Source organism: Pantherophis guttatus, chromosome 2, assembly GCF_059756535.1.
Source record: "Pantherophis guttatus breed Tessera chromosome 2, ASM5975653v1, whole genome shotgun sequence".
In the NCBI taxonomy this organism is placed as follows: domain Eukaryota; kingdom Metazoa; phylum Chordata; class Lepidosauria; order Squamata; family Colubridae; genus Pantherophis; species Pantherophis guttatus.
Genome location: NC_142064.1, coordinates 23,164,238 through 23,189,441, shown reverse-complemented (window position 1 = coordinate 23,189,441; position 25,204 = coordinate 23,164,238). Strand labels below are relative to the sequence as shown.

General features: G+C 41.0%; 1 protein-coding gene across 7 annotated transcripts in view; it reads left to right on the top strand.

Annotated features, from left to right (window-relative positions):
- The window catches only part of LOC117679140 (complement component C9-like), a 33,111-nt gene extending 14,819 nt beyond the window's left edge, over nt 1-18,292 (top strand). Inside the window, exons 7-13 of one of the 7 annotated variants that reach the window (XR_004595298.3) lie at nt 1,964-2,204; nt 6,182-6,307; nt 8,069-8,250; nt 14,097-14,325; nt 15,882-16,056; nt 17,984-18,016; nt 18,162-18,292. Coding sequence is in view for 4 of the 7 variants with exons in the window: in XM_034440783.3 (XP_034296674.1) it covers nt 1,964-2,204; nt 6,182-6,307; nt 8,069-8,250; nt 14,097-14,325; nt 15,882-16,036 (933 nt within the window). In the remaining 3 variants the exon portion in view is untranslated. Of the gene's footprint in view, nt 1-1,963; nt 2,205-6,181; nt 6,308-8,068; nt 8,251-14,096; nt 14,326-15,881; nt 16,057-17,983; nt 18,017-18,093 lie in introns of all 7 variants that reach the window. The other 6 variants (XR_004595299.3, XR_004595300.3, XM_034440783.3 and 3 more) reach the window with 6 other exon arrangements.
- Nucleotides 18,293-25,204: the final 6,912 nt, after the last annotated feature.

The window sequence follows — 25,204 nt, the reverse complement described above, 5'->3', positions numbered from 1 at the left end:
TCTTCTTTCCACCTAGTATACAATTGCCCATATTGAAACCAGGTTTGAATTTTCCTTTCTTCCTTTAATACCTCCTAAGATTTTAATTGCAATATACCTCTTTCCAAAATAAGAAGCTCTTTATAAGTAGTCATATCTTGTTTCTGCTCCACACTTATATTTTCTATCATATGTCTAGGTATTGTCCAAACAGGTAATTTGTTATTTAATTTATATTGATACTTTTTCCATACACATAGGTATTTTAAGATCTTGGCTGCTACCAAGTATCAGGTTTCTTCTTAAGAAGAAATCTCCCTCCCAGAGACTACAGTAGAACCTCTGGTCATGAACGCTTCTGACCACGACCAAATCAGGTTCTGACCAAAAAATTCACAATTTTTTTTCCGCAGCCAATTTCCCCTTCTGCACCATTTTTTTTTATAAGCACCAAATTTCCAAAATTAGGTTCAGGTCATGACCCAATTGGTTTGTGACCAAAGTTATGGAACAAATTATGATCATGACAGATGTTCTACTGTACTGTACTTCTAACTTTCCTCATAAATGCTTAACTTACTCCCCCTTCACTTTATCTCCTCCTTCCTCCTTCTAGGTTTATCAAGAGTGAGTTAAAGAAAAGAATGTTCAGGATTTATTAATGAGTATGCTTGGCATCACTCATCCCCTTTCCTTGGGTCTCCTCAGCCAAGGCTCATTTGCATCTCCTCCAGTTCCTCCCCACAGACTGGGGCCTTACCCTCTGTCTATAGCCAGCTGTCTCCCTCCTTTCTATCTTGGGTGAAGATACCATTTCTCTGGGATGTCTCTTCCTCCAAGGAAGCCACCTTTTCTGTTTTTGACTAGGAAATGACAACTGGTCTACATATTCACATCAACTTTACTCCCCAGGTTTTCTCTACAGTCATGCCTTCTAATGACAGTCTTTGTTGTTTTCAATGTTTCTCTTCATTCTTTCTTTTTGTCTTCTCTCAATCTCCATTGTTGGGTTAAACTGGCAGAAAGTCCCCCATCAACTGAGAAAGTTAATGTCCCTCAGGGCTACAGTCTCCAGCATCTATATACAAAGCTAGACTGATGGGAATAGCAATAACAATAGCAATAGCACTTAGATTTATATACCACTTTACAGATCTCTCTAAGCAGTTTACAGAGTCAGCATATTGCCCCCAATAATCTGGGGCCTCATTTTACCCATCTCAGAAGGATGGAAGGCTGAGTCAACAAGGCAGCAAGATTAGACAATCACTTTCATCGATGGAGGAGAACCATTAGAATATTCATCCGAAATAAATGAAAGTTTAAAAAAAATCAGAGTTGTGATTTCTATAAAATTTCCATATTTTCACATATACTTGCTTTTAATTATTCATAATTTACTTAAGATTTCACTGAAAAATAGTTGCCTTAAACACCAAGCACAGAGTGGTGTAGAAAAGAGAGCATGTCCAGAATCCTTCACTGAAAAAACAGTCTAATAAACTAAATTAAATGTGAAAAACAGACAATCCCTGGTGTACCTAAATCTGACTTTACAAGAACTTCAGCTCCCATTTTTACACAAGCATATCATGTTGTCTGTTAGGGGCAAGAATAATCTATGAACTGTGGTGGCACAGTGGTTAGGATGCAATATTGCACATTCTGGAGTTCGATCTTGATGGGTTCAAGGTTGACTCAGCCTTCCATCCTTCCAAGACTGATAAAATGAGGACCAAGATTGAGTGGGGCAATAGGCTGATATTTGTAAGCTGCTCAGAGAGTGCTGTAAAGTGGAGTGATATATAAGTCTAAATTCTATTGCTATTGTCTATGAATTCCTGCATGACCTGAGAATTCCTGCATGACCATATAAATAAATTTACAATAATCAGAGGACAATGTAAAAGAGTAACACAATCTCGTTCTCTACCTCTATACCTGTGGATAGAATAACTGATATATTACTATTTTCTCCTTATAGAATTCCATCTTTTTACATGTCAAATCTAATATACAACTGGGAACTTTCCAAATGCGAAATCGTGATTTGCGCTTGAGTGAGACATTCCTGGAAGACCTAAAGTTTTTGCCAAGTACCTATGAGAAGGGAGAGTATTTTAAATTTCTTGAAACATATGGAACTCATTATTCCCGGAGAGGAAACGTTGGAGGAAAATATGAGCTAATATATGTGTTGGATAAACAAATTCTTTCATCACAGGGTAAGGACAGAATGAAAGTGGTCTCTTATGCACAAGAATAATGGTGTAGCTGGCAATCAGAGCAACTGATTTCTGACCCTAACCCTGTTTTCACAAACTTCAACTTGGATTGGTTCAGGGTACCAATTGCACCTTAGGGCAGCGGTGAAATCCTATCAGTTCATACCAGTTCGGGCAAACCGGTAGTGATAAAAACTACTGGTTCAGGCAAACTGGTAGTAAAAAAAAGCTATCGATTCCTCCAAACCGGTATTTCCGATGATCAGCTGTGCCGCGCGATTTAAAATCGCTAGAAAGCAGGAAATCCTAATTAGAACCAAATCTCAGCACTGTCCCACATGGAACATATTTTGTTAAGCCTAGGGTGTATCTTTCTTTCTTTCTTTCTTTCTTTCTTTCTTTCTTTCTTTCTTTCTTTCTTTCTTTCTTTCTTTCTTTCTTTCTTTCTTTCTTTTGTGTTTAGATTTCTTGTGTTTAGATTTCTTTCTTTCTTTCTTTCTTTCTTTCTTTCTTTCTTTCTTTCTTTCTTTCTTTCTCACAATAAAGAATTTAGGGTACCTTAATCTAGGTACCCTACATTAAAAGCAATAATAAACTCCAAATGTCAAAAAATTAAGTTAAAAAAACTTCAGCAGTGCTATTATAATTAAGAGTTTGGAAAGAATTGATAATAAAACAATGAAATCATGTTAAACTCAGTATTGCTTTGAGATCCTCAGACCTACGTTATGTTTAAAAAGTGATAAAGTTATGTTTAAGGTCCTGAAAAGACGTCTAGGATCAAGCCAGTGTCACTTAGGGGAGAGGGAAAGTATGTTGTCCTGGGTCTCTTATGCAGATGAGCTCACAGCATATCTCCTTTGCTAGACCCCACAGGGCAGGAAGACATAATTGGGTGGAAGTGGACCTCAAATAATGATGGGTTTTAAAAGTCAAAACTAGCACTTTGAATTAGACCCAGAAGCAAAATGGCAACAAATGCAGCTTGAAGAGCAGAAGTGTAACATGTGCTAGTCTAGGAGCACACATAACTACCCACATTGCTATATTTTGCATCAGATGAAACTTCCAGATCTCTTTAAAGGCAACACATGCAGAGTGCATTACAGTAGTCCATTTGGGAAGTGATTAGGGCATGAGTGACTATGAGTAGTTTCCCAGTCCAAGACACGTACAACTGGTGGACAACACTGAGCTGTGCGAAAGCCTTCCTACTCATGACTGCCCTCTGCTTTTCAAGCAGGAGTTACAAGTCCAGAAGGACCTCCAAATTCTGCATTGGTGCAAGATTAATAAAAAGTCCTCTCTTATTATCCTGCTCTTGAAGCAGTCAGTCACTAACCCAGCCAAATCTCCTTTTCCAACAATTGTGCTTGAACAAAATCACCTTAACTTGGCCAAAAATCACCATTTTGGGAATTAAGTTTTCTGCAAGATGCCCTCTACTAATAAAATACTGGCAAGACTTCACACCTCACTAATCCCTTCCCCATAGGCCAGCGAAGCAGCAATGGTTGTGGCTAGTTCACAGCAACTAGTTGGTATTTAGAAAATGCATCCGGTCCTGGAAGTTCAGGACTGGATGCATTTGATGTTCCCAAAACACTTCTCATTGTCCTTGTTCGCATTCTATAGGAATAGGGTCTGTATATAAGAATAATATAGTGTTATAAGGATAATCAACTCTTGCTCTGGGATGATTTCAGGGGCAAACCAGTTGTCATATTAACTCCTCATAGTGAGTTGTGTTTAGAGGGATCAGAAAAATTTGAAATGGAATCCTCCATTGAAATAGCCTTAACAATCCAAGCATGTTATTATAGTCATTTCACTACCTGCCATTCTTTTTGTGATTAACATTATCTGGATCATGCCCAATATCTATTATGCAAGGAAGGAAAAAAATGGACTTCAAATATAGGGGAAAAAACTAAGTGTAATGTATATACTGAAGTTTTTCTTTAGCAGAACAATAACTAGATTATTTACCAAGTTGATACTTGTTGTTGTTGTTAGTTGTGAAGTCATGTCTGACCCATCGTGACCCCATGGACAATGTTCCTCCAGACCTTCCTGTCCTCTACCATCCTCTGGAGTCCATTTAAGCTCACGCCGACTGCTTCAGTGATTCCATCCAGCCACTTCATTCTTTGCCCTCAATCTTTCCCAGCATTAGGCTCTTCTCCAGTGAGTCCTTCCTCCTCATTAAGTGGCCAAAGTATTTGAGTTTCATCTTCAGGATCTGGTCTTCTAAAGAGCAGTCAGGGTTGGTCTCCTCTAGGACTGACCGGTTTGATCGCCTTGCAGTCCAAGGGACTCGCAGGCCTCAATTCTTTGGCACTCAACCCTTCTTATGGTCCAACTTCAGATATCAATATTGTTAAAAAATAAATTATGAAAAAGTAGACCATTTGGAGAAATGTTTTACATTTAACCAAATAACTACCTTTGCTTAAAATTAACCCGATCTTTACTTTTGGCTTTGCCGTAGAGTGTTTATTAACCTGCTATGATACTATATATTTGAAAGGAAATTTATTTGCATTCAACAAATACTTGACATTTTCTGAACTACAGTAAGGACTCACCAGCCTTTAAATAACAGTTAGGAGCTTTATAATATAAGGGGGAATTCAAATCTGCCCAATTCTAGGGATGAGCCAGACTAATGCTAGTCTATGATCTCTTAAGCCATCTTTCATGCATTTTTTTAAATTGGTGCCCTAATGTCTCAGTCCTTGATCTGTGTCACACTGTTACACACATTCATCACAGGAGTGAAATTAAAAAATTTCCCCTATCGGTTCTGTGAGCATGGCTTGTTGGGGGGAGGTCATGTGACTGGGTGGGCATGACCAGCTTGACATCACTCACATCAAGGGGCTCCTCACCGGCTCCTTCCCTCCCAGCCACTCCTTGTCGCAAATGGCAGGAAAATGGGAATGGGAATATTCCTGCCTACCATACTTCCCTTAGTCTGTGCTGAGATTGAGGAATGGATGACAGGCAGGAAAATCCCCTTCCCCATTTTTCTGCCTTTCACAAAAATGGCTCCATTTCAGCTGCTCCACCCCCCTCATCCCCCTCCCTCCTGGGGACTACCTTAAAAGGGACAGGCTGCAGCAGCTCCATTGTGAATGGAGGGAGAAAAGTTAGCATTCTCTCTGCTGCATCTAACGTTGAATTCTGTGGCAGAGAGAATGCTAACTTTTCTCCCTCCATTCACAACGGAGCTGCTGTTCCCTTTATGGCTCCCTCTTGGCCCCCTCCCTCCTGGGGACTACCTTAAAGTGACAGGCTGCAGCAGCTCCGTTCTGAATGGAGGGAGAAAAGTTAGCAGTCTCTCTGCTGCATTTAGCATTGAATTCTGTGGAATATTGAGCAGCCGGAAGAGGTGAGCAGTGACCGGCCGGGTGTGGGTAGGGCCAAGGAGGGGTAATTACTACCGGTTCGGCGAATTGATGCCCATAATCCCTAGCGGTTCACCCGAACTGGTCCGAACCATAGGATTTCACCCCTCATTCATCAGCCTTTCCCCAAATTGGTGCCTTACAAATGTGATGGCTATAATTCCCAGACTATAATTTCCAGTCTCAAAATTGTATTCTAACTTATATGGAGAGCTTCTGATTAGTATAAAATGATGGGGCAAGTTACACACTAAAGATAGTCAGTCTGCACTTCTGATTTGAGAACTCTTATATTACAGGTTGGTTCAGATCTCTCGTAAGAGCTACCATTGTTTCCTTGAAAGCAACCATTAGGAAAGCAATGACATCAGAAAAACAAATAGAGATTGGGGGGGGGGAGGGAGAGAAAATAAAAATAAAAAGAAAGGGACAAAAGTAAAAATTCTCCAATACTTCCCACCTTGCAACTTCTTCCAATATTGATTGGAAAATCAGGATTTTGATATCATATTTTCTGTGTAACAATTGTGTACACCTCTAATCATATTTTATTAACTCTATTTTCAGAGTTCACTGCAGAGGATGTAAACGAATGCTTAGGCTTTAATTTAGGAATTGGTATTACCGCAGATATTGCAGAAGCCACAGCGGAGATTAAAGCTAAACAATGTAAAACCGGTGGATTTAAAAGTGGTGAGTACATCAGTCCCTACTTCTGACATGTCAGAAATGACTTCTGAAATGTCAGTTCTTCTGACATTTTGATGCCCAAGTTTGCATATTGATTGGCACATTATATCCCTCATACAAGAACTAAGCTGTGTTGTCAGAACACATCAATCACATGCTGTATAACCACATTAAGTAATGAACAATACTGATGTACCTATTAATGCCAGTGTAATATAATATATAATGAGCAGCGTGGTGGCTTAGTGGTGAAGACCGTAGCCATGAAAGCCTGCTGGATGTCACTAGTCAATCATTCTCAGTCCAGCCTACCTCTCAGGTTTGTTATTGTGGGAAAATATGAGGAAAAGGGTATATTAGATACATTTGACTCTTGAGATATTTGTAAAAATAAGAAAGGCAGGAGACAGACAGACAGACAGACAGACAGACAGATAAAACATATTTCACTAATGTGCCAATCACTATATAATGCCACAATATAGTATTAATGTGTTAAGTATTTGTGTGAAGGGCTTTCATGAAAGCTGAAGTTCATAAGACCTACACAAAGCAAGCAATGAAGGCAGAATTTTTTGCTCAGGAAGGTTTTAATTGATGCAGTGTACGGAATACCAGAATAAAGAATCTGACAAAGACACAATAAGTTATATTTCACAAGACAACAGATGGTTGCCTGCCCCCTTGACATAAAGAGGCCATGGGACTCTTCTGGAAGAGCTCCCAGATATGTAAGGAAAAGCCAAGGTGGGACTGGCCAAGTTTCAGCTTCAGCTTGTATGGTAATTCCAGAGAACTCACCAAATGAATAATCTGGACCCTTCTCAGTCAGGATTCATATTTGGATAAGGGATTGAGATGTCACTGAACACACTTCTAGATTATCTCTGTCAGGAGCAGGATGGGATGTTGCATGGTCTTAACCTCTCAAAGAGTTCAGGACCATTGATCAGTTGAAAAACTGTGACTAGAACTTGCTAGCAAGTTGCCAAATTGGGGCCATTTAATCTGATTGCATTTTGGAGGCTCCTACAATAGATTGGAGGCTTAATTCCCTCATGGGATATGTGTTGCCAGCCCATAGATTGACATTAAGGCTGGCTTGTAGGCATTGATGGGGAAAAAAGGATAGTGAAAGCATCTCTAGAAGCACAGTATCTCTATGTCTCTAATGAGTGGCCCCCAATGTTTTGGGCATCAGGGACCGGTTCTGTTGAGAGAGGATTTTCCATGGACCAAAGGGGACATAGTTTCATGTGTTGCCTGCATCCTGTGGATGGGGCTTCACTTGTTTGTGTGGACCGGTTTCTGGCATGCTGTGGACCAGTGCCAGCCCATGAGTTGGTGCCTCCTGCTCTAAATAATGAAATAATTGAAGAGTGACCGAGCAAGATGTCTATTCTAAAAGCTTGCCTGATCGTTTAGGCACTATGAAATTCTAGCAGAAATTCCTAAATAATACACTGGTTCTCTGGATCACCAGTATGCAAGATGGAATCACTTGATACCAATGAATATAGAAAGATTGAATTTCCTCAATCTTGGCAAATATAGTTGGCAGAGACTCTTAGGTAATCCATTTCCAACTATAATCAACATCATCATTTTCCTTTCTTCCAAGTGAAAGTGAAAAAATAAAATCAAATGAATGTTCAGTTGCTCGTATCACCACCACCATCATCATCACTTTTTATTAACCAAGAAAAATTGTTTTCTTAAGGCCACTCTTCCTATTATTTCACCTCCATTTTTTTTCTCTTCCAGTTCCAGAACTGAGACGGAGTGGGGTTATCCGAGATGTAGTCTCTCTGATTCAAGGTGGGACAACAGCTACCTTAACAAGGTTGAAAGAATTGCTTTCATCAAATCCCTGGCTAATTGATGTAGAACACTATGTTGAATGGGCTGCTACACTACCTCAAGCTCCTGTAGTGATAAGACAAGAGGTGAGAGGATTTTCTTCTATCTATCAATAAGTTGGAGAAATTTTCAATAAATGTGAACCCACAAATGAAAGAATTTTCCTCTTTCTTGAAGAAATATATTAAAAGTTGCAAACTTTTCAGAGTCAAAGCCACACTCAAGTGAAGTTTGACTGCTGTAGTTTCTATGATGTTTTCTAGGAATGGTTCACCATGGCTTTCTTCTAAGATGTTTTTTCATTTTACATTCTGATCAAAAATCCTGGGATTTCCTAATAATCCTTCCTTCCTTCCTTCCTTCCTTCCTTCCTTCCTTCCTTCCTTCCTTCCTTCCTTCCTTCCTTCCTTCCTTCCTTCCTTCTTGCCTTTGCCTAGATAACAAAGCAATTCTTTTGGTTGGAGACCTTCTACTTCATAAGAATGTAATTTTTTAGGGCTATGGACCATGATCAACTTTTCTTTGGGTTGCATTCCAAAACATTAGGCAGAACCTGAAGAAAGAAGTATGTGGAGTTAAGGGGAAAATAACATTAACTTTAATTTATGATAAAATTAATCACACGAAATGGTACAGAATGAATGAATAGAAGGAATAATTGAAAGGAATAATTATTCCTTTTATAATTATATAAATTTATATAATGTATAATTATAATTATGTGACAATCTTTCATTGGGGACTTCATGTAAGAGTTTTGAAACCTATGGACTCCTATTTTAGTTTTCCAAGCAAACTTTATTTCTACAACTAGCCTCAGCAGGAGTTTTGCATTTATATCATTTGCATTAGAATCCCTGGGTGAATAGACTCAGCTCTCCTAATCTCATGATCCAAACCATATACATCCTGTAGACAAAATTTCATCCCAACAAGTTATGTGTTAAAGCACTTAAAGTTTTCAAACAACATTTTTCTGATTTTAAATTATTATTATTATTATTATTATTATTATTATTATTATTATTATTATTATTATTATTATTATTAAATTTATATCCCGCCCTTCTCCCCGAAGGGACTCAGGGTGGTGAATAGCCGAGAATTAAAATACCATACAATATAAAAGTTAAAATAATTAAAAATAAATTAAATTAAACAGCCGCCCCAATTTAAAACCCCTAGCAATACAATTGAAAACTAACCCCTAAAACCTATTCAGGCCAGGCCGGCTTGCTGAAATAAAAACGTCTTCAGGGCATTATGGAAAGTGCGGAGATCCGGAATCAGCCGTATTCCAGGAGGTAGCTCATTCCAGAGGGCGGGTGCTCCCACAGAGAAGGATCTCCCCCTGGGGGCCGCCAACCAACATTGCTTGACCGACGGCACCCTGAGGAGGCCCTCTCTGTGAGAGCCTATTGGCCAATGGGAGGTTATCGGTAGCAGAAGGCAGTCTCGTAAAGGGCCATGGAGCGCTTTAAAGGTGATCACCAACACCTTGAAGCACACCCGGAAGACCACCGGGAGCCAGTGCAGCTCGCGCAGGAGAGGTGTTATATGGGAGCGCCATGTCACTCCCGTGATCACCCGTGCGGCCGCATTCTGGACCAGTTGGAGCCTCCGGGTGCTCCTCAAGGGGAGCCCCATGTAGAGAGCGTTAGCGTAGTCCAGGCGAGAAGTGACGAGAGCATGAGTGACTATGCATAAGGAATCCCGACTCAGAAAGGGGCGCAACTGGCGTATCAGGCGAACCTGATAAAAAGCCCCCCTGGACACGGCCATCATATGCTCTTCTAAAGACAGCTGTGTCCAGGAGGACGCCCAAGTTGCGAGCCCCCACTGTGGGTGTCAATGACTCGCCCCCAATAGCCAGCGATGGCGCCAGCTGGCTATATCGGGATGCCGGCATCCACAGCCACTCGGTCTTGGAAGGGTTGAGTCGAAGCCTGTTCCTCCCCATCCATACACGCACGGCCTCCAGACACTGGGACATCACTTCAAGGGCATCATTGGGGTGGTTTGGGGTGGAGATGTACAGCTGAGTGTCATCAGCGTACAGATGGCATTGCACCCCAAATCCACGGATGATCTCACCCAGCGGCTTCACATAAATGTTGAACAGGAGTGGCGAGAGAACCGACCCTTGTGGCACCCCACAACAAGGCGCCTCGAGGTCGACCTCTGCCCCCCTGCCAACACAGACTGCGACCGGTCGGAAAGATAGGAGGAGAATCACCGCAACACGGTGCCTCCCACCCCTAATCCCTCCAGCCGGTGCAGCATGATACCATGGTCGATGGTATCAAAAGCCGCTGAGAGATCTAATAGGACCAGAACAGAGGAGCAACCCCTGTCCCAAGCCCTCCAGAGATCATCAACCAACGCGACCAATGCCGTTTCTGTGCTGTACCCAGGCCTGAAGCTGGACTGGCACAGGTCTAGATAGACGGTTTCATCCAGGTACTGTGGGAGCTGTTGCGCAACCACACTCTCAACAACCTTCGCAATAAAGCGAAGGTTGGAGACAGGATGATAGTTAGCCATAACAGCCGGATCCATGGTAATGTATAATAAAATAAAATTGTTCTAAGTGGGCATTTATTTTATTTATTAAATTTTTATACCACCCCCTCTCCCGAAGGACTCGGGGCAGTGAACAGCCAAGATTAAAAAACATACAATATAAACATTAAAATACATTTAAAACAAAATTAAATCCAAAATGGCTCCCCAATTTAAAACGCCTTACCCATAACCCTATAATTAAAACAAATTTAAAAGTTCCAACTTAAAAGGGGGAAGATTTAGGCCAGGCCAGCTTGATGAAATAGAAGAGTCTTAAGCGCGCGGCGGAAGGTGCACAGATCCGGGATCCTCCGTATCTCTGGGGGGAGCTCGTTCCAGATCGTAGGTGCCCCCACAGAGAAGGCTCTCACCCTAGGGGCCGACAGCTGACATTGTTTGGCCGATGGCACCTGGAGGAGCCCCTCTCTATGGGAGCATACTGGCCGGTGGGAGGCTATTGGTGGTAGCAGGCAGTCCCGTAAATAACCAGGTCCTAGGCCATGGAGCGCTTTAAAGGTGATAACCAGTACCTTGAAGCGCACCCTGAAGACCACCGGGAGCCAGTGCAGCTCACACAGGAGAGGTGTTACATGGGAACTCCATGTCGCTCCCATAACCACCCCCGCGGCCACACTCTGCGCCAGTTGGAGCCTCTGAGTGCACCTCAAGGGGAGCCCCATGTAGAGAGCGTTGCAATAGTCCAGACGAGAGGTAACGAGGGAATGAGTGACTGTGCGTAGGGAGTCCCGATCTAGAAAGGGACGCAACTGGCGGATCAGGCGAACCTGATGAAAAATCCTCCCGGTCACCGCCGTCAAGTGCTCCTGTAAAGACAGCCGTGAATCCAGGAGGACGCCCAAGTTGTGAGCCCTATCCGTGGGGGCCAATGATTTGCCCCCAATAGTCAGCGATGGCACCAGCTGACTATATCGGGACGTCGGAAACCACAGCCATTTGGTCTTGGATGGGTTGAGCCTGAGCCTGTTCCCCCCCGTCCAGATCCGTACGGCCTCCAGGCACTGGGACATCACTTCAAGGGCATCGTTGGGGTGGTCCAGGGTGGAGATGTACAGCTGGGTGTTGTCAGCGTACTGATGGTACTTCACCCCGAAACCACGGATGATCTCGCCCAGCGGCTTTACATAAATGTTGAACAGAAGGGGCGAGAGGACCGATCCCTGCGGCACCCCACATATAAGGGGCCTCGGGGTCGACCTCTGCCCCCCTGTCAACACAGACTGCGACCGGTCAGAGAGAAAGGAGGAGAACCACCTTAGTACGGTGCCTCCCACCCCCAACTCTTCCAACCGGTGCAGCATGATACCATGGTTGATGGTATCAAAAGCCGCTGAGAGATCTAACAGGACCAGGACAGAGGAGCAACCCCTGTCCCGAGCCCTCCAGAGATCATCAACCAATGCGACCAATGCCGTTTCCATGCTGTACCCAGGCCTGAAACCCGACTGGAATGGGTCCAAATACGACGCTTCATCCAGGTACTGGGGAAGCTGTCCCGCAACCACACTCTCAACAACCTTCGCTACAAAACGAAGGTTGGAGACTGGACGATAATTAGCCAATATTGCCGGGTCCAGGGAAGGCTTCTTGAGGAGGGGCCTCACCACCGCCTCCTTAAGGGCGGTGGGGAAGACACCCTCATCCAGTGAAGCATTTATAATCCCCTGGAGCCAGCCTCGCGTCACCTCCCGGGAAGCCAGCACTAACCAGGAGGGACACGGGTCCAACAAACATGTGGTCGCGTTTAATCTACCCAGAATCCTGTCCATGTCATCTGGGGTCACAGGATCAAACTCATCCCAGATAACAGTCTCAAGACCTGCCTCCGTCACCCTGGCTGGATCTACCCAGTCAGAGTCCAGACCTTCCCGAATCTGAGTGATTTTGTCATGCAGATATTGAAAAAATCCTCGGCTCTTCCCTCCAAGGGGTCCTCCCGCGCTTCCTGGTGGAGCAGGGAGCGGGTCACCCTAAACAGGGCAGCCGGGTGAATATCTGATGACGCAATAAGAGCAGCAAAATGAGTACATTTTGCTGCTTTTATCACCACTAGGTAATTCCTAATATGAGATCTTACCAGTGTCCGGTCCGATTCAGAAAGACTAGCCCTCCAACTACTCTCTAGGCGTCTTTTCCGGTGCTTCATCTCCCTCAGCTCCTCGGTGAACCAAAGAGCCAGGCGAGATTGGCGCCGGGTCAGCGGCTGCAAAGGCACGACTCGATCCAGAGCTTCAGCGGCCACCCTATCCCAGGTGGCCACTAGGTCTCCAGTCGAGGCGTGAGCCAGAACCTCAGGAATTGGCCCAAGCTCCGTCTGGAACCTGTCAGGTTCCATCAGGCACCTGGGGCGGTACCATCTTATCGGTTCCACCTCCCTGAGCGGGGTGCCGCGGTTCGAAGGTCAAGGTGAAGGAGAGAGTGATCCGACCATGACAAGGGCTCAATGACTATATCCCCTATCTCAAGATCACTCAACCACTGTCCAGAGACAAAAACCAAGTCCAGTGTGTTCCCCCCTGTGTGCGTAGGGTCATGAATTAGCTGGGTCAGGTCCATGGCCGTCATGGAAGCCATGAACTCCCGAGCCACCTCAGACGCCTCACCCACGGACGGCAGGTTGAAATCCCCCATGACCATAAGTCTGGGGATATCAACCGCCATCGCAGCGATAACATTGAGTAGCTCGGGCAGGGCTGCTGCCACGTGGCAGGGAGCCAGGTACATGATCAGCAAGCCCATCTGAACCCCATGGCCCCACTTCACAAGGAGGGACTCACAACTGGCCGTCTGAGGAACAGTGGTCTCCCTCGGTCTAAGGCCTTCTCTAATAATAACAGCTACTCCCCCGCCCCTCCCCTGTGACCTCGGCTGATGGAATGCATGGAAGCCTGGTGGGCACATTTCTACCAGAGGGACTCCTCCCTTCGGGCCCAACCAGGTCTCCGTAATACCCGCCAGGTCCGCTCCCCCCTCCTGAACAAGATCACAGATGACGGATGTGAGATCTCTTGCCCTATCTTCATGGCGCTACTTTCCTGAGGCCTACTTCTAAAGTCCCTCACAAACATCTCTATATCATGAAAGAATTATTGGGAATTTGATAGAAAGCCGTAAAATTGACACTTTACAAAACTATTAATGATGGAGCTGTAGTAAAATGAACAACTAAAATCTGCATTTGAAAGAATCGATTACTGAGGAGAGGTAAGTAGTAGGTAAGTTCTCCATGTAGGAGAACATGGATCTTCTCAGAATAAAGTGCTATAGTCCATATTTTCTTTACGTAAGAACCGCATAATAATGATAAACAATTATTTAAACTGAAAAAGTGCATTAAATATTTCTGCAGTTAACCCCAATTTCAGAACTTGTACCACTGAAAATCCGAGACTCCCGAACAAAGAAAGAAAATCTGGACAGAGCTGTAGAGGATTATGTGGCTGAATACAGTGTATGCAAATGCCAGCCTTGTCTACATGGTGGGACGGCGATGCTGATAGAAGGGAAGTGTGAATGTGTCTGCACTCCATTTTACAAGGGAGACGCCTGTGAAATAGCCAAGTCAATTTTTGTACCAGGTTAGAATTCATTCATTGACTTACTATATATTTTAATGGCTCTCTTGGCTCTACTGTGTTATTTAAAAATATACAGAACCTATACAAAATGTACAAAACTAATTATGTTGAGTTAACCCATCCTGTTGTCTGAAATGAAAAGAGTTATGCAGTTCTCAACTTATGACCATAACTGGGAGAAGAATTTCTATTGTTAAGCAAGCTAGTTGCTTAAATCTTGGCAGATTTTATGATGCAGTGGTTAAGCAAATTCACCTTCCTCCGTTGACTTTGCTCATCGAATGCTGGCTGGGAAAGTTGCAAACAGTGATCACAGGGAAGTTAGGATTGGAAGGCAGGAGTTAAAAATTAAGAGTTGATAAATAAGGTGAAGGGGAGCAATAGGAACTTATGAGCAGTCTGGAGGCCCAGACTCAAAGGGAAGACTCAAATAGATGTTTCACATCTATTGCACTGAGCTGTAATGTGGTATATCTTTTGTGGTTTGCTTATGGCTTCTTCAAGAAGGAATATACCACCATCTCCTCCAAGGCTGATGGAAATGGATGAATTCATCATGACTCAGTCCCAAGCACATGTGACTTCCTGGAAGATCTTAACTAATCTAGAGGGACATGGATCTAACAAGTATTTAACGTACAGGTGTTTGGATTTATAGCCCTGAGAACCCTGTCTACACTCCAAAGAATTATTCCAGATTCTTCCAAGAAATTAGGGCAAGACCATGTCTCAGTCAATTCAGCTGCAACTGCCCATTTTAAGTCCAACTTGGAGTGACTGACAGCTGCCTAGAAAATTCTTCACAGTGGTTCTGTACATGTTGTCGAGATTCTTTCTTCCTCAGCATGGGACAAGTCATTTTGAAAAGGGTGATGGGTTGACTATCAGTATCTAAGGATATGATAATAGCAGAAAAATAATAGTAATTTGCCACTACAAGGAACAGCCCCTAGAAAAGTACACTATAAACAAATAAAATACAATACACTAAATAAAATCCATAACCCAATAAGTAACAGTAAAATCAAAATCATCCATTCCAAATCAGAAAATATTACCAAATATTTTTAACTGAGCGGGACTTGCAACTGGGACTACAGGTCTATAGAACAGTTCAAATGTAATTAGACAGTGCATTGTTAAACTTTTTTTAAACAGTATTGGTTGATTTGGATTTATGCTATATAGTTAGTCCACAAACACAATCAACATACAATTAAAATATAGCAATAGCAATAGCACTTAGATTTATATACCACTTCACAGTGCTTTCCAGCCCTCTCTAAGGGGTTTACAGAGTCAGCCTATTGCCCCCAATAATCTGGATCCTCATTTTACCAACCTCAGAAGGATGGAAGGCTGAGTAAACCTTGAGCCTGGTGAGATTCAAACAGCCAAATTGCAGGCAGCCAGCAGTCAAGTAGCCTGTAGTACTGCATTCTAACCATTGTGCCACCATGGCTCTTTTATACTATATGATTGTGAAGGAAGACAATGTTATTTCTAAAATTCTGAATGTTCTGAAGTTAGACAAATTCTTTCTGATCCTGATCCAGCTCAAACTGCCATTGATGGGAACTGGAACTGCTGGTCTAACTGGTCCACATGTCGTAATAGAGAACGTCAGCGAACAAGAGAGTGTAATAATCCTGCACCTAGATCTGGGGGCAAATCATGTCCTGGAACAAGTGTAGAACCAGGCCATTGTTAATTGCAGAAGACTACTAACAGGTTTGTAACTTCTGAATGTGTGTAATGAATATGGTACTATTTTAACATAAGACCATGGGATATCCTGGATTTAATACTTCTGGAAGCAGCGTATCCACATGGAGAGCTGAAACTGTGAAGGTTTTGCTGGTTAAGTCAGAAAGGAGGGAGGGAGGGAGGGAGGGAGGGAGGGAGGGAGGGAGGGAGGAAGGAAGGAAGGAAGGAAGGAAGGAAGGAAGGAAGGAAGGAAGGAAGGAAGGAAGGAAGGGGAGGGAATGGAGAATGTCTTCTCAGAACTCTGACTCAGCTGACTGACTCAGAGAGAGCAAAGATTGGTAGAATTTGCTTGCTTTCAGTTGCTATTCCATCACTAGTTCTCCTCAGGATCTGGACTAGTGAGCATATGGGGGTGGGTGGGACATAGATTGGATTTAAAATATTTTGGAAATGATTTCCAAATGGGAGAGATGATGGCATGATTTGAAACATTTTTTAGTCAGGTCAACTATTCTTACTATTATATTATTATTATTATTATTATTATTATTATTATTATTATTATTATTATTTTTATTTATTTATTTATTTATTTATTTATTTATTTATTTATTTATTTATTTAATTTGTATACCACCCTTCTCCAACAGGACTCAGGGCGGTGAACAGCCATGGTAAAAACACAACATATAAAATTTAAAAGCAATTTAAAAAACATTAAATAATTTTGGCCATCAGTTTAAAATAACCCAGTTAAAACCAATTATAAATTTAAAACCGCAAGGATGGGGTCAAGCCAGCCCGGGCATACGAGCATATATTATTTATTTGTCAGATCTGTATCCAATCTTTCCCTCAGAACTCCAAGATAACAAACATTATGCTCCCCCTTCCATTTATTCCCCCCAAGAGCAACCCTTTGAGGTAGATAGGACTGAGAGAACCTAAAAGTCATCCAGGGAATATCTGTAGCCAAGGGTCAACTTGAACCTGATTCTCTTCAGCCCTAGCCCAACACCTGAACTACCAGAGCAGTGTTTCTTGGGCAACTTTAAGATGTGTGTTCAACTCCCAGAATTCCCCAGCCAGTGCAGGAGTTGACATCCACACAACTTATAGTTCTTGAAGTCAAGAAACACTGCATTAGATTGTGCTGGTTCTTCCATAGTAGGACCTGGTACAAATGTTGCAGGACATTCTCCTACAAAAACTGAGCAGTTCAGCCCTGTATACAGTATGTATATACTGTATACAGTATATACATACTGTATATTCTATAGGAGAAGTCTATGTAAAAAAAGAGATCAAATAATGATTCTTTCAGTCTTTAAAAGTTAGAACTCTATCCAAGCTTTGATCAGTATGAAATCATTATTTATTTTTATAACAATTTTTGAAATCTAAAAATTCCAATTAAATTATAACATTACAGTAACAGAATCTTGCAAGTCTGAAAGCTCTCTCCTCTTCTTTAACTTTCCAAGGAACCAGAGAGGGGCCCTTCATATACTTTTATCCTTTCTTTAGACTCTTTAGATGTCTCTTCTCAAATCATAGCCTAGGTCCCAGTCATTCCACCTATCTCCCAAGTTTATTCCCAGATCCCATTACAGAAGAGCCTAGTCTTCCAGTGAAGGGAAAAAGAGGAGCAGAGAAAAAGAGTCCATGGACTGACAGGAACTTAAAGCCATGCATTCAAAATTCTTTGTGATTAGAAACAATGAAAGTAAGAGTCAGCATCCTGTAGTGAGGTTCTCTTTACATTATTCATTGGAAGGATGTGTTGAAAGCTTATCCCACTAGTCACTCTCTGAACGGAAAAGTGAAACTCCATTTATTGTGATGGGACTTACTGCAAACATTTCTGCAGATTTTTAGTTAAGGAATTGAACTAAAGCTTAGTTAAACTAAAGCTTTACGCTTAATTTCGTCTCTTTCTCTCTTTTTTTAGTACAGAAAAGAAACACATTTATAGATATAAAAGGTGAGTCTGTTCCAAACAGTAAGAGCCAGATTGGAAAAGGTTGTAATCCAAGTCAGAAGATGCCAATTTTGCATCAGACCTTTTTATTGTGTCTTTTCATTTAGATGTTTTCTGTGTCTTTAAGCAACCTGAACATCCCTTTCAGATCTACGGATCAAGATTCTTGTGACCAGATTGAATTAAAAGCTATGGATCCATTGATCTCTGGATTTCAGAACACCACTTTATATACTTTATATACTATACAATAAATTTGATGTTTAATCAATGTTTAAACCCAGTGGTCTCAGTATAATGGCGCTTCATTTTATTTTATGTCACTCACTGGCATTTGAGTGATATTTGCATATTTGAAAATACTGGATATTTTATTGTTCCCACACAAAAAGAATGTAGAATAAGAAGCATGATCAACTGTTCTTACTTTTTGGAAAATCTTGAAGATTGCTCTTCAGGCATGGAGCATGAGAAGTTAGTTGAGACCACATTGTCATGTATGGTATTTTCAGCAGCCAGTTTGTCTTTTAGTTATTTATGTGTATTTTGAAAATTGTATTTTTAAAGCTTTCATAGACCACCCAGTGTTACATCAGTGAGATGGGCAGCCATATACATAATTTAAAGCAAATTATTTAATATTAGCAATAGCACTTAGACTTATATACCTCTTCATAGTGCTTTACAGGTCTCTCTAAGCGGTTAACAGAATCAGCATAAAAATTATTTAAAATTATTAAAATTATTTAATATTGTTCCATGATGGAATGCTGTTCAGAATGGAAGGGAGACAGGGAGGAGGGTGAGACCAGAAATATGAGATAGGAGTATAAGGTGTTATAGTTTGGGAAGGAGTTGGACCAGAAGATGCAGTTCTAGGTTGGGTCTGGATGAGAAAGAGGCAGAAAAGCAGCAAGAGGATAAGGCAGATTGGAGAAGAATGGAAGTGGCAGCAGTGGCCATTAGGCAGATGCTGCTGAAATTACACCACAGAATCTGGGGGTTTCAGAAGTTAAATTTGTAACTCTGAGTCCATGACTGCAGACTCCAAATTTTTGTTTCATAAGGCCTTGAATTAGACGGCAAAGTTTGACATTCTTTAAACACAATAACTACTGAGACAAATTCCAGTTTAAGACCTAATATGTCAGAAGAAACTTCTTGGGGCCAAGGATGCCCAATTCTTTGCTGTAACAGCACTTCTGACCAACTGCCAAACAAAATAGAAAATCTTGTTGTTGTGCCATATCCATCATCGGATGGATATGGCACAACATGAATATCCATCATCGGATGTTGGCGATCCTATTTTTATCAACAGCCGCACAAAAAAGTGCTGTTGAGTTTTGTCCAAACCAGTCCTTAGATTTTGAAGCCATGCTGTTCTTCTTCCGCCTGGACCTTGTTTGCCTTCAATCTTTCCCTGGAGAATTAAGTGAAGTATGCTGTATTTTTCTGAGTGTCACATCACATGACCAAAATATTCTAACTTTCACTTTTTTGTGGTTTTGATGATTTCCCAGGTGGCTTATCACCTCCTCATTTCAGATTTTGTCAACCCAATTTATACGTAACAGGTGATACGATTGTTTGAACACAATAGGAAAAGGAAAGTAAACGGGGAACACCACACTTCCTCACCACTGTTGTGGAACACGCATGGCATTATTTATTTATTATTTAATTAATTAATTAATTTCTTTTATCAGGCATGGGTTTCTAAAGTATGAAAAAGTCCCTCTCCATGGGATAATCTCTTAAGTAAACAGTGTGATTTAATTGCAAATAGCAAGGGCTTGGCTTCCCATATTTTCATCAAACTTTACACGAAAACAAAGCTTCAGCTTTATCACGAAGTACTATTTTGCAACTTTTATACAGTCTGCAATGTAATAAATGAAATTAGATGAGCCAAAAAGCTTATTGAACAGCTACTCACTTTATAGGGAAAAAACTGTTCTTACTATATCTTGAACTATGCGGTAGTTGTCCTTTTATATCTATTGTATCACATTGTTTCCATTAAATTCAATCAAATATTGAATTAGTTAATGGAATGGATTGCTCCAGTTTGGAGTCTAGAATAGGACAATGAGAAATGAAATTTGCAAATATCCTCAGTTTAAAAAAAAGATCCTGAAAATAGACACACTTGCTTACTTAAAATGTGTGTGTGCATTCATGCACACACACACACACACATTTTGCCAAGTGTCAAAGCCAGTGGTGGGTTGCTCCTAGTTCGGTCCGGTTCTATAAAACCGTAGTAAAACTGGTGGGAGGCTCCATCCACCCACCACGACATCATCATGGGTGATTTGCACATGCGCAGAAGCTTGTGTGCATGCATAGAAGCGCGTGCACGCTTCTGCTGCAAACTGGTAGTAAAGGTAAGTGGAACCCACCCCTGGTCAAAGCCATGATCAAGTGCTTAGGCAATTGTCTCTTTTGGATGCAGGGACAATAAGCGTACCAGTAAATAAAGGATTTAAATCTTTATTAAATTAGCTCAAGCAAATAAGATTTTGAAGCACAATATAGAAAGCATATACCAAGAAAAATGATTCCCAAATCTCTTACAAACTGGGAGGAGCTCCCTAATAGAAGAAATATTCTAAGGGTGGTTAATTTCCACACTACCCAATGATAGGTTCTGTGCAGAAGCTGCCCACAAACAACCCCAAAGTTTTTATCAAATCCTGCCATCATGACTTAATGACCCTGCTATGGCCATGAAACATCAAGACCTGACCTTGATTGGGTAGAACATGGCTCTGGAATGGGAATTAGAAGTCTGAGATTTTCACAATAAAAAAAGTTTTGTAGCTACATAAAGATTCCCACTTCACCTTTATGCTCCTTGAAACAAGAATCTTTAAAAAAGTAGGTTAGCCCAGAATATTCTCTAAACCTCTAGACCAGGGGTGTCAAACTCAAGGCCCGGGGGCCAGATGTGGCCCACAGAGTGGTTAAATCTGGCCCGTGGAGCCACCCTGGAAACAGCAAAGGACTGGCCCGTGGTGCCTCTGCCAGCAAAAATGGAGCTCACAAGGGTTGCACACAACCCTCCAGAGCTCCATTTTCACTGGCAGAGGGTTGCAGGAGGCTGTCCCAGCTGAAAACAGAGCTCACAAGGGCCGTGCATGTCCCCACAAGCTCCGTTTTTGCTGACAGAGCACTCAGACCACCACAGGAACCCCAGACACGAATGACGTCATGCTGGCCACACCCAACCTGGCCATGCCCACCCCAGCCTCCAAGATCAAACACAACCCTGATGAAATTGTGTTTGACACCCCTGCTCTAGACAGTTCTTAATATGAAGGTTAAATCAAAGCATATCACTAAAATCCTCAACATAAGAGTGGTGTTTTACAATGCAGCTATAGAAATGTGGAAAATATTTTCAGGGGAAAAATATTTCTCCCAGTTATGATCTGAAAGGAAAAGTTATGATCTGTTATCATCAGATAACAGATCAGATCAGTTTTCAGAGCAGTTATGATCTGAAAGAAAAATCACCATCTTGAACTAAACACACTCAAAACCATAGAAATGGTGGTAGATTTTAGGAGAAATCCTCCCATACTACTACCTCTTATAGACAACACAGTATCAACAGTAGAGACCTTCAAGTTTCTAGGTTCTATCATATCTCATGATCTAAAATGGACACCTAACATCAAAAACATCATCAGAAAAACACAACAGAGAATGTTCCAACTCAGAAAGCTCAAACTGCCCAAAGTGCTGCTGATCCAGTTCTACAGAGGAATTATTGAGCCTGTCATCTGCATCTCTATAACTGTCTGGTTTGGCTCTGCAACCCAACAAGACAGACACAGACTTCAGAGGATAATTAGAACTGCAGAAAAAACAATTGCTACTTACCTGCCTTCCATTGAGGGTCTGTATACTTCACCAATCAAAAAGAGGGCTGAGAAAATATCTACAGACACCTCACATCCTGGACACAAATTGTTTCAACTTCTACCCTCAAAATGACGCTATAGGGCACTGCACACCAGAACAACTAGACACAAGGACAGTTTAACCCCTGAATGCCATCACTCTAGTAAACAACTAATTCCCACAACACTGTCAGACTGTTTGCTAAGACTGTATTACTATTATTCTTCTCATCCTTCCTATTACCTATCTCCTCCTACTTATGACTATAACTATGTTGCTTGTATTTTTATGATTTATATTGTTCTGTTTCCTAGTATGATTTGATTGCTTAGAGTATTAGTATCCTATGACTATCACTAAGTGTTGTATCTTACGATACTTGATGATTGTATTTTTTTCTTTTGTTTTTTCCTTTTATGTACACTGAGAGCATATGCACCAAAGACAAATTCCTTGTGAGTCCAATTACACTTGGCCAATAAAGAATTCTATTCTATTCTATTCTATTCTATTCTATTCTATTCTATTCTATTCTATTCTATTCTATTCTATTCTAACGCCCATTCATGCATTACCTATACAATAAACTAGATCACAGTTCCTGCCTACCACAAGTTCTTTTTGGCCATAGAAACTCAAAATGTCCTTTACCTCCCTCATGGTTACAGATTACAAATTCTGCAAAGAGAAGCTTCCCATCTCTTGACTGAAACTTCACTATTTTATCATTAGGAACTTTCTTTTAAACAGTCGCTTCCTTGCAGTTTCTACCTACTGAAGTTTACAAATATCCTCTGGAGTAACAGAAGACAAATCTACTATTTGGACAGTTACTCAGAAATCATAAAGGGTGATCAATGAACAATCTTCCTAGATTGGGGAACCCGTCCTATTAGAAGATAGAGTCCCTTGAACATTATAACAGACTTTGAATGCCAGTGGAAGGCTGACTGTGAGTGAAATCGGTATCCATTTTGAGAGGAAGATTTAGGAGAGTATGAGAGTTTAGGATTTAGGTGCATTGCCTTCCAAGCAGCTAATCTGTGTATTAAGTTCTTCTCAACAATGAGCTGCTGCTTCCTGGTTTGAAGAAATTTAAAGACTTCATTTCAGCCATGACCTTCCTTAGGAATTGGTAGCACTAAATGTGAGCTAACTTTCTCTTCCACTTTTTAACAAATAAGATCAGCCCTATTATTGTGCAGAGAGAGAAAGAGAGACACTGTCCACTTAGACAACGTAAGAAGCAGTGATAGGTTAAGAGTAGAATTTAATGGGCCATGAGCATCACACATTACCATCTAGGATAGGTTTGCAGTCCTTAATTGTAAGTCTTATTTCCATCCGTTCCAATATATTGAACAATACGGCTTCTGGTATAAAAATGTCATTTACCAACCTCATTTCTACCATACTTTATTCTGCAGTGGAAATAATGAGGTATCAGTGCTCATGGCTTACTGAATTTGAGTTCAAAAGCTTGAGTTTCCCATCTGCCCTTCGCCTCTATTTGTTCAGATAGACTTGCCAAATTGAGTACCAGGTACAAGTGGCCCAGGTCACTTTTCGATAGTCAGCATGACCTTCATTTGCCATTATGTTTTGTTTATTTTTCTTTTAATATTTAACAAAAATGAACAGATTAAAAGACTTGAATCTGGGTCTGATTTACTTTTTCGTAGACCTACCACCATGTCTTCTTCTTTGCTTCTTATAGGAGTTCTCTGCATTTTAGGAGCAAATAGTTTTGCCACAGTAGGGAAAACAAGGTGAGTTCATTGTACAGGATAGAGATAACATTTGGTAGCATTTGTGCATGATCTTCTCCAAATTTCCTGGTACTCTATTTTTAGTTTCTGGAAGACAGAAGGTAAGAGAACTACCTGCTTCCTGCCATTTTTCAGAAGCATCTGAACAATCCTATTGAATGCAATAGAAATTATTTCCATGCGTAAAATAATCAAAATGTTAAATGAGCATTTAAATGAGTTATTTTATCAGTAACAGACAATTTATGTACCTCTGAAACGGTTTGTGAATACTGGAATTTCAAACCAAAAATCAAATATTTTTACATTAGAAATATTCATAGAAGTATAATTTAGTCAAATTCTGACACTACTTTATATCATCTGTTTGCTCTTTTCCAGCCCAAATTGCATCTCTCAAATGTAATTTGTATTTCTCCACAAATTTTATTCTTACAAAAAAATGAAAGAAAGGAGGGAAGGAAGAAAGGAAGGAAGGAAGGAAGGATGGAAGGAAGGAAGGAAGGAAGGAAGGAAGGAAGGAAGGAAGGAAGGAAGGAAGGAAGGAAGGAAGGAAGGAAGGAAGGAAGGAAGGAAGGATTTTGAAGTTACATCTCTCTAACTTGAGCGAAAGGGATTTACTTGTGTACAAACTGGAACACAATATCTGATGCTCAATACTTGGTAGGCCTTTGCTGTTAAGTGTTGACATTCTAAAACTTTGATGGATGAGACCAACTTCAACCTCATCTCAAGGTTTATTTCAAGGGTAAATACCCAATATAGGAATAGCATGGATGAAGAATGAGCTAAATACTGCCTCTTTCCATGGTGTGCTGTAAACCCAAGACAAAGTTTGCCTCTTATCTTGAGTCCTCATTTATTTTTCCTACATCAGTGGTACAGAGAAAGTTCCTGAGAATTCTTTAAAAATATGAATGTACAAACCCATCAAATCATTTTAAAAGCTTCTTTGTGCTGTATCACATCAGGTAATATCTTTCTTGTTTGAATTCTGTTTTTAAAACAAGAATTGCACTTAGAAACTGCAAATCATTTGCAGGAGTCAGCCCCCTTTTTCCTATAGTCATGGAGTTTTCAACATTAAGCTCATCAGTACATTTAACAAGTTCCTTATTTCTGTTCCTTGTACTTTCCTGAGGTTTGCAACATAACTTCTACTCCCACTTCAACACTTCTGAGAGCAACATAATACTGTGAATAATACAATACATATATTAATATGATTTATAGTATAAGACCCTCCTGTCTCAGTTGGAGAAGATAACACAGCAGCATATTGATTTAAAACCTGATTTGAAATCTGTTGGGGATTTTACCAGGGAATTATAGTAAAGAAATTGTATACTTGATTATTCATGTAATAACTGCGGCTAGAATTGTATTTGCACAGAATTGGAAAGATGAAGAGATTCCTGCAGATGAAAAGGTGATTAAGAAAATATTGGAATGTGCAGAAATGAATAGATTAACACTCACAATTAAAGGGAAGGAAGAATCCAATTATTAC